Source organism: Chiloscyllium plagiosum, chromosome 40, assembly GCF_004010195.1.
Source record: "Chiloscyllium plagiosum isolate BGI_BamShark_2017 chromosome 40, ASM401019v2, whole genome shotgun sequence".
NCBI classification, from domain to species: Eukaryota; Metazoa; Chordata; class Chondrichthyes; order Orectolobiformes; family Hemiscylliidae; genus Chiloscyllium; species Chiloscyllium plagiosum.
Window position 1 is genome coordinate 208,879 of NC_057749.1, and position 10,133 is coordinate 219,011.

A 10,133-nucleotide genomic window follows, 5' to 3' on the forward strand; every position below is an offset into this window, starting at 1 on the left:
TCTAAGTGTCACTGGTTACTGATTTGTACTGACTCTAAAAAATTCTAAGTGTCGTTGGTTACTGATTTGTACTGAGCCTAAAAAATTCTAAGTGTCGTTGGTTACTGATTTGTACTGAGCCTAAAAAATTCTAAGTGTCGTTGGTTACTGATTTGTACTGAGCCTAAAAAATTCTAAGTGTCGTTGGTTACTGATTTGTACTGAGCCTAAAAAATTCTAAGTGTCGTTGGTTACTGATTTGTACTGAGCCTAAAAAATTCTAAGTGTCGTTGGTTACTGATTTGTACTGAGCCTAAAAAATTCTAAGTGTCGTTGGTTACTGATTTGTACTGACTGGAAAAAATTCTAAGTGTCGTTGGTTACTGATTTGTACTGACTGAATAAAATTCTAAGTGTCGTTGGTTACTGATTTGTACTGACTGAATAAAATTCTAAGTGTCGTTGGTTACTGATTTGTACTGACTGAATAAAATTCTAAGTGTCGTTGGTTACTGATTTGTACTGACTGAATAAAATTCTAAGTGTCGTTGGTTACTGATTTGTACTGACTGAATAAAATTCTAAGTGTCGTTGGTTACTGATTTGTACTGACTGAATAAAATTCTAAGTGTCGTTGGTTACTGATTTGTACTGAGCCTAAAAAATTCTAAGTGTCGTTGGTTACTGATTTGTACTGAGCCTAAAAAATTCTAAGTGTCGTTGGTTACTGATTTGTACTGAGCCTAAAAAATTCTAAGTGTCGTTGGTTACTGATTTGTACTGAGCCTAAAAAATTCTAAGTGTCGTTGGTTACTGATTTGTACTGAGCCTAAAAAATTCTAAGTGTCGTTGGTTACTGATTTGTACTGAGCCTAAAAAATTCTAAGTGTCGTTGGTTACTGATTTGTACTGAGCCTAAAAAATTCTAAGTGTCGTTGGTTACTGATTTGTACTGAGCCTAAAAAATTCTAAGTGTCGTTGGTTACTGATTTGTACTGAGCCTAAAAAATTCTAAGTGTCGTTGGTTACTGATTTGTACTGAGCCTAAAAAATTCTAAGTGTCGTTGGTTACTGATTTGTACTGAGCCTAAAAAATTCTAAGTGTCGTTGGTTACTGATTTGTACTGAGCCTAAAAAATTCTAAGTGTCACTGGTTACTGATTTGTACTGACTCGAAAAAATTCTAAGTGTCGCAGTACCAGTGGCAACTCAGTAACTGACCTCTTCAAAAAGTGAAGAGGAGGGGGAAAAAAAAAAAAAAGTCCCCTGCCGCCTGCCGTGCACCCATGGCCAGTGGGTAACACGACCCACACCCCGCACACCGGTCTGACGGCATCGCGTAACTGCTCCTGGCCAGGGAGCAGCACGGAAGGCCGCCAGGCGCCGGCATGCAGAGGTGGTGCGGCAAGAAGTGCGTAAGGAAGAACACCGACCGACCAACTCACCGACCTCTCCACCCCCCCCCCCCGCACACACAGAGCCGCCGCCCTCGACTCAGCACGTCCCGCTTCGACCGTGGGCTGACTGCCGTGGCCGCCACCCCCGGGTAGGCGCACGCACGAACACCCCCGGGGAGAGGTGGTGCGCCTGTGGGCGTGAAACGGTCGGCAGGGCGTCGGGTTCGATGCGGGGCCCGAGCAAAAGCCGAGGTAACGGACGGGTGCGTAGCAACGTGCGTGGGAGTAAATTCTCGTGCACCGGTTACCGACAAAAGGTTGGCTCGAGGGATGACTTTCAATAGATCGCAGCGAGGTAGCTGCTCTGCTACTTACGAAACCCTGAGCCAGAATCAGGTCGTCTACGAATGATTTAGCACCAGGTTCCCCATGAACATGAGGTGCAAGTAAAGGAGAGAGGCGGCGCCCATACGGCCGCACTCCAGACCAGAATCGAATGGCGATACGCACCGACCGGAGTCGGTTATCCTAGGCCAACCAGTGATCCACGGCGCTAGGGTATCGTTACATTTAGGCAGGATTCTGACTTAGAGGCATTCAGTCATAATCCCACAGATGGTAGCTTCGCACCATTGGCTCCTCAGCCAAGCACATACACCAAATGTCTGAATCTGCGGTTCCTCTCGTACTGAGCAGGATTACTATTGCAACAACACAACATCAGTAGGGTAAAATTAACCTGTCTCACGACGGTCTAATGTTAGGGAGGCCTTACCAGTCCCGTATACTATAATTTTGGCCCAGTTCCATTCAAGAGTTTTGCCAAATGTACGTTTGCCCTCCCTCATTTTGACCATCAGCATTGTACTATCAGGAAAAAATTTACTAAAGTGTAATTCTTTCTTAATTTCTTCCACTTTCAAGGTTTTAATTGGATATTGCTTTCTTTTCTATCCTTAACAGTCAGCGACTGCTTTCGCTCACAGCTTAGGCTAGTTTCTTCCATCAATGGAACATAAGCTCCCTTTGGTTTTCCATGTTCACCCTGGCCCAACATCATTTCAAAGTGTCCCTGCATCTATTTGCAATAAACAAAAGTCTTGCTGAAAACAAAATATACATCTTGTCACAATTTTTTTTTTATTTTACACTCATCGGGACAATTTACAAGAAATATCAATGTGAAGGAAGGCATTTATATCTAATGATAAGAGAATGCTGATTTGTTAGCAAGTGGATGCTGGTAAAGTCATTGCCACTGAGAATGAACTAGTCAGATAATAACTGACAGTTGACTCCAAAGCTTTGTTTAAACCTTAACCAGTTATGTTGACTCTGATTAATATATTATCCTGAGAAATTAACCAGAGAGTGGCTGTTAATCGATTTTGTTGAATTAAAACAACTCTTTCTGTCTGCAAAGAGCAGGTGACTTTTTATGTAATTTCCACTGTATCCAAAGTGATCCTAACCATCATAAATTAGTTTCAGTATTATTTACATACTTGGGATTATTTATGCAACGTTGTCCAATTGTAGAATCAAGTTTAATGTTGGAAACTGTGTTTTGAATTATTGCAAGCATAGACTGGTTGGGTATGGTCAGTATCTTCCTTGTTGAGAACAAGGAATCAGGCTGAGAGTACATAACGTTTGGAACCGGAAGCTACACATACTTAGGTTCTGTACTATCAAATGACTAATTGATAAACTATTTGGCTGGAGTTTTGCATCTCATCATTAAGATAATTAGAAATGCTTAATGTTCTTACTCATTATACAAGCAAGCAATGAGGTTGCTCTTAAGCTGACACAACTTGTGGAGTATTACTTGTAAAGGAGCAAACTGTGGATGTGCTTTTTTTTAACTTTAGCAGCTGTTTGACTTTCTGTTTGCCTTTTCTTTGCTACTCATTCAGGTAGCTGCAGTTCGAGAAGGGATGTCTTGGATCATTCCAGTTCCCCTGCTGTCTCTCCTTACTGCTAAGCAGTTGGAACAAATGGTTTGTGGGCTGCCCGAAATCTCTGTAGACGTTCTAAAAAAGGTTGTACGGTATCGAGAGGTAGATGAGCAACATCAGTTGACACTGTGGTTCTGGCAGACACTGGAGGAATTCTCCAATGAAGAGCGAGTTCTTTTCATGCGTTTTGTGTCAGGCCGATCTCGTCTGCCAGCAAACACTGCCGATATCTCTCAGCGATTTCAGATTATGAAAGTTGATAGGGTAAGAAACATTTATTCTCTTCTGGAAATTTTTTATCCATTTACTTTGACAAAGTCCCACATAAGAGATCGATGTGTAAATTAAAGCACATGGGATTTGGGAGTGTGTATTAAAATGGATAGAAAACTGGTTGGCAGACAGGAAATAAAGAGTAGAAATAAACGGGTCTTTTTTCCAAATAGCAGGCTGGTGGTGCACCACAGCTATTCACAATATGTATTAATGATTTAGATGAGAGAATTAAATATCATCTCCACATTTGCAGCTGACAAAAACCAGATGTTACAGTCTGATTTGGACAAACTGACTGAGAAAATGCATGTCAGATACAGTATGATGTAAATAAAATGTGAGGCTATCCACTTTGGGAGCAAAATCAGGAAGAAAGATTATTATTTGAATAGCTGTAAATTGAGAGAGAGGACTGCGTCGTGAAACTTTGGTACCCTCATGCACCTGTCGCTGAAGGTGCAGCAGACGGTCAAGAGGGCAAATGGTATGATGGCCTTCATAGCGAGAGGTTTGAGTAAAGGAGTAGGGATGCTTTGCTGCAATTATACAGGGTCTTAGTGAGACGCATCCAGAATATTGTGTGCAGTTTTGGTCTCTTTATCTGAGGGAATCTGCTTTTCCTCTGAAGGGAGTGCAGGAAAGGTTTACCAAACAGGATGGCAGGACTGACGTTTGAGGACAAGTTAAATTGGTTAGGATTATATTTGTTGGAATTCAGAAAAATGATTGCGATCTTCTAGAAATCTGTAGAATTCTGAAAAGAATTTATGGTAGATGCAGAAAGGATGTTCTCAGTGGTAACGTGTCCAGAACTGAGGTCACAGTTTGAGGACACAGAGTAAACCATTTAGGAATAAAATGGAGAGAAATGTCATCACCCAGAAAGTGTTGAGCCTGTGAAATTTGCTACCACAGAAAGCAGTCGATTTCAAAACATTGTATGATTTCAAGAAGTGGTTGGATATTGCATTGCATTGGGACTAAAAAGCTGTGGGAGATAAAGCAGGAACCGGCTATTGAGTTGGATGATCAACCATGAACATAAATGAATGGTGAGGCAGGCTCAAAGCACCAAATGGCATATTCCTGCTTCTATTTTCTATGCTTCCAGTGTCTTAGGACCAACCGTTTTCAGCTATGCACATCAATGGCATTCCCTCCATCATAAGGTCTGAAGTGACGCTACTCACTGAGGTTTGCAAATATTCAACACCATTCATGGCTTCCCAGTCACTAGTTTAAGTCCATTTTCAAAAGCAGTAAAACCTGGACAACAATCAGGTTTTGATAATTGACAAGTAGCATTCACGCTACAGAGTGCCAGATAAGAATAACGACCATTTCGGATAGGAGAGAATTTAGCCATCATTGACCTTCAATGGCTCCCACTAATATGAATATCCTGGTGATTACCATTGAACGGTAACTAAACTGGACCAGCTATATAAATGCTGTGGTTACAAGAGCAAGTTAGCGATTTGGAATCTTGAGGTAAGGATCTCACCACTGACTCCTCAAAATCTGTCCACCATCTAAAAGGCATAAGTCAGGAGTGTGATGGAATAATTTATGCTTGACTGTACAGTTGCCTCCATTTGTTGCAATTTTGCACATTCACGTACTCCATTAATTATCTTTGTCATCCTTTGCTTATACTGCTTACAATCCCACCTTGTCATTGTGATTGATTGATTTGGATATGTGACTTTCTATTCCATGTATTAATTAATACATTGAATACTTGAGGCATGAACATAGATTCTCAGACACCACTTGTCATAGCCTGTCAATTTGAGTACCTCCCCAACAACTCCAGTCTGAAGAAGAGTCACTGTATCCAAAATGTTGACTCTGCTTCTCTCTACAGATGTTGCCAGACCTGTTGAGTTAGTCTAGCAATTTCAGTTTATATTTCAGATTTTGCAGTTCTTTACCTTTGTCTAATCCCCATTCTGTCTTTTGATGCTCAGCCAGTTTTGTAACCAGCTTCAACACTAGCCTCTTCTGAGGGGTTTTATGAAATGCCTACGGTGGATATATAAATAATATTCTCTTTTCCACTTCTTCAAAATCATTACTTCTTCAAAAAAAACTGAACAGATTCTCCAAGGCATGACCTATCTTTGATAAACACATGTTGGCTCTCTGAGCAGCTGCAAGTCACCCTGCCTTCAATTCTTGAGTTATTTCCTGAACAAATCATTCTTTCTTGCATGCTCAGCAGAATTCAATCAAACTCCAACATCTGTATTTTTGTGCTCTACCTGGAATAATTATTGATTGTAAAACTTGCCTCAATATGACCTTTGGCTGTCATAGTAGTTGACTTCTATGACTGACTGACTGTTAGCAGTATACTGGATGAAATAATTTGCATGCTATCAAGCAAAGTTACTTCACATTTTATAAGCTAAAGTTTTGATGCTCTACAAGAATGTATGGCTTATGAATTAATTAAATGTACCTGTGTATATACTGATCTGTTGAGTGGTTTAAAATTTGCTACCCAATAATATGATGTTCTAAACTATGTCTGACCACCACTCATTATCATGTGTCTCTTTCCTGACAGCCTTACGACAGTTTGCCTACCTCACAAACTTGCTTCTTTCAGTTGCGTCTACCTCCATACTCCAGTCAGGCAGTCATGGCGGAGCGGTTACGCTATGCTATCAACAACTGCAGATCCATAGATATGGACAACTACATGCTGTCTCGTAATGTGGACAATGCAGAAGGCTCTGATACCGATTACTAATTGAACAAAACTGCTGCACCAAGGGGCAATGGTTAGCAAAGTCAATGGTATTGCAAGTATAAGTGACTACTGCAGCTATAGTGAAGAACCCAGAATATTTTAATTGTATATGAACTTGAAGAAAATTGAATGTGATCAATGTTATTGTTTGATTTTAATTTCAACTATAAGCAGGTTTAAAAAAGTTCTCCTGATATTTGTTTTTGTTCATTTTTAATAGGTTTGCATGGAGATATTTTGGTGCATTTTTGAGTGGTATAGATGACCCCTCCAAGTGTTGGGGGCTATGAAATTAAAGTTTAACAGAAAATGTACATTGTGTATAATTGTTCATGAGGGAGAGCAATTTTACATAAATATTCTTATATTTATTTTTGTTTTAATTTGCATTGCCTGTGCTGAGTTTCCTATCAGAACGACATCCAAAACAATAAAGCATTAATTTAAAGCCATTGTGTTTGTGCATTACTTCAAGCTGTTCTAATCAATGATTTTAAACCTTTGGGTATATTTTTTAACCCAGAGTAAATTGTTTAAAAATATATTTAATCGGGTTAAGAATTACCAAAATAGGACTTGTGCAGATTTCACAGTAAAAACCGCTGAAGATCATCAGATGCTTTCAGCACAAGAGGCTATGCCACCTGTTGTGTCTAGGATTTCCTGGAAGAAATGTTCAACTAATTTCACACCCACTGTGTAACTTGTTTGTTAAACACTATTTTCCCTCAATAAATCTCATCTTACTTTCTTGAAGTAATCCACATTGGTAAAGTGATGTTTTGTTTTGCATTAATTTTTAAAAGCTTTCTCTCCTCCGCAATCCAACACTGAGAATGCACTGAATGACCTGTAGTTCCTCTTTATCCTTATAAGGGTGAAATATTTAGGATTCTCCAGGCTTCTAGTGTCATCCTATATTGAAGGAAGATTAGTAGATTATGGCCAGTTCCTCTGCAATTTTCACCTTTCTTTTCCTCCATATCCTAGGATGTATCCAATCTGGTTCACTTCTCAACTATATACAGGCAGCCAATGTGATACTAGGTTATAGTACAACAGGTTTATTTAGAAGCACTAACTTTCAAAGCTCCACTCCTTCATCAGGTGGTTGTGGAGGACACAATTGTAAGACACAGAATTTAAAGCACAAGTTTACAGTGTGATGTAACTGAAATTATACATTGAAAAATACCTTGATTGTTTGTTGAGTCTTTCATCTGTTCGAATACCATGATAGTTTTACTTCTTTCATATGTAAATCACAAAACTTTTTTTAAAAAGTTACATTCTCAGGTTAACTATAACAATTGGTGTCAGGCCAGATACTATGTTAAAGGTGTTAGTCCCCTGTGTTCTCTGTCTGTGCCATATTGTATAGACTGATTCTAATCTAAAAAGTGAGTTAACAGAGTCTTACATGAATTTATGCAGTTTTGAGCAAAATACAATGAACTCTGCAAGTACAAATTCACCCCAAGATAACAAGGTTGGGGTGCATGTGTGCATGTGGGTTTGTGTGTGTGTGTGTGTGTATATATATGTCTGCCTGAGGTGGGGGGAGTTGTGAGTGTGAGAGTGTATATGTGAGCGTAGAGTATCTAAGTCTGTGAGGGGGTGCATGTGTGTATGTTTGTGTGTCTGGGGTGGGTGTTGTGAGTGTCCTCTACTTCTCTATCATTTTTAACATGTCTCAATTATCTCCTATTTCATTATGATCTGATAAAATCATCTTGGTAAAGTAGATGTGCAGTATTTATTTAATACCTCAGTCATGCCAGTGCTCCCATTAAGGCCCAGAATGAAGTCCAGCTTCTCTTGGTACAATCCTTTTTCGATTTATATTCTACAGAATAGTTTTAGATTCATTTTGCTGTTAACTGCCAGTTTCTTCTCATGCTATCTCTTTGTTTCTCTTATTTTGTCTCTTCTCCTCTGAATCATCTACATTCAGCCTGGCACTCGGTTGTAGTATCTACCTGATGTCTATCATGTACATCCTTCTAGATTTATGGGAATGTATCATTACTGTGCCTGAACTATCTCCTTGATAAAAAGGCAATCCATTGTTTTGTTACAAATTTGCCTGGCAACCTTTAATTCCAGTTTACCTGGACCAGATGTGTTCTCAGCTAATTGAGGTTTGACTGATTATCCTTACTCTAATGTAAGGATTATGTGCCTTTTAAGAGATGTCTTCTGACCTGTTCCTCTTAGAGAGGGGTGTTGTTGCATTGGTAGTGAAATGACTCCGTCAGACAGGCAGTTAATAAACAGCGTTGAGTTCTCTCTGTACTTTTTATTTATATAAAGTAGGACAAATGAATCATGATCAGGGGATTTTAGTTTTTCGTTCAGTGAGTTGGAGAGTTTTGTTGACTGTTGGAGCTGAAAGATTAGATTAGATTTTTTTAGATTCCCGACAGTGTGGAAACAGGCCCTTCGGCCCAACAAGTCCACACTGACCATCCGAAGAGTAACCCACCCAGTCCCATTTCCCTCTGACTAATAGGCCCTTCGGCCCAACAAGTCCACACCGACCCATTCCCCTCATTTATCCCTTCACCTAACACTATGGGCAATTTAGCATAGCCAATTCACCTAACCTGCACATCTTTGTGACTGTGGGAGGAAACCCACACAGACGCGGAGAGAATGTGCAAACTCCTCACAGACAGTCGCCCGAGGCTGGAATCGAACCGGGTCCCTGATGTTGTGAGGCTGCAGTGCTAACTGCTGAGCCACCGTGCCACCTGTGTGAGTTCTTTGCTGCTAGAGTGATGTCTTAGTCAGAGTGGCTTCCTCTTAAAAATCAAAAAGGGGAAATTGTTTCTGTGGCATTTCTTTCTACTGGGCTGGTTAGAGGCTACACGTAAAAATAATAACTGCTGCTGAATTGCCTTTGCCAAGGGTATGTTTATAGAATACTGCCTTTTTTGGAACAGTTCGTGATTAGTAGTTAAATAATACATTATCTTGTTAAGCCTTTCAAGTTATGCCAATTTGTTTGGTATTTTAACTGTCTTGTAAGAATAAAGTGTGTTTTGATTAAAGGTCAGTGGTGGATCAGTCAAATCATGGGACTCCTTAAACAACTCCTTAAACTTGCCTTTAAAAAAATATAGTGTTTAGGCTATCTCTGTAATACACTTTGGGGGCATCCAATTTGGTCCATAACAAATTGGGTATTTACAATTTTTGGGCTCAAAGATGGTGAGTGTCAATGTTCTCTTTACAGGTGTTGCGTTTGGTTGGTTTAGATAAAGAATGCTTTGTGTATTATTGTCTCTTTCAGTGGCTAAGAGTTTGCTGGGTATGGAAGAAGTCAGTTTTTGTTTACAGAAGGTGGGTAAGCTTTTGGAATTGGCACACAAGTTGAAGTTGATGTTGCCTGCGAGCATGAGGAAAATAGAGATAATTGCAGCAATAGCTAAGCATTTGCAATTGTCAAAGATACAGTTGGAATAGTTGAAAATAGCTGAAACTCAATTGCAAATGAAGCAGCTTGAATTAGAGGCAATGGCAAAGGAAAAAGAAAGAATACCTGAGCTGAAAAAAGGGATAGAGATTTTTGAACTTCCGAAGTTGGCACTGAAAAGTGAAAGTAGACTTAAAGTGGGGGGAGTAAATGTTTTTACATAGGTTAAAACAGTGATGAGGACAGTAATGAAGAGCAAGCCCATCGGAGTTAAAGACCTGGTGGGATTTGTTTAAATATGTGCAAGCATTGCTGTCAGTGCTATACTCCCAAGGGGCTATCCC

At 39.7% G+C, this 10,133-nt stretch overlaps 1 protein-coding gene across 1 annotated transcript in view; it reads left to right on the top strand.

The window, feature by feature from the left end:
- Window positions 1–7,133, top strand: part of LOC122542642 (probable E3 ubiquitin-protein ligase HERC1) — a gene marked incomplete at its 5' end in the record, with an annotated part of 215,948 nt that extends 208,815 nt beyond the window's left edge. Inside the window, 2 exons of the mRNA XM_043680638.1 lie at window positions 3,296–3,601; window positions 6,186–7,133. Coding sequence (XP_043536573.1) covers window positions 3,296–3,601; window positions 6,186–6,371 — 492 coding nt within the window. The remainder of the gene's footprint in view (window positions 1–3,295; window positions 3,602–6,185) is intronic.
- Between the last annotated feature and the right edge of the window lie 3,000 nt (window positions 7,134–10,133).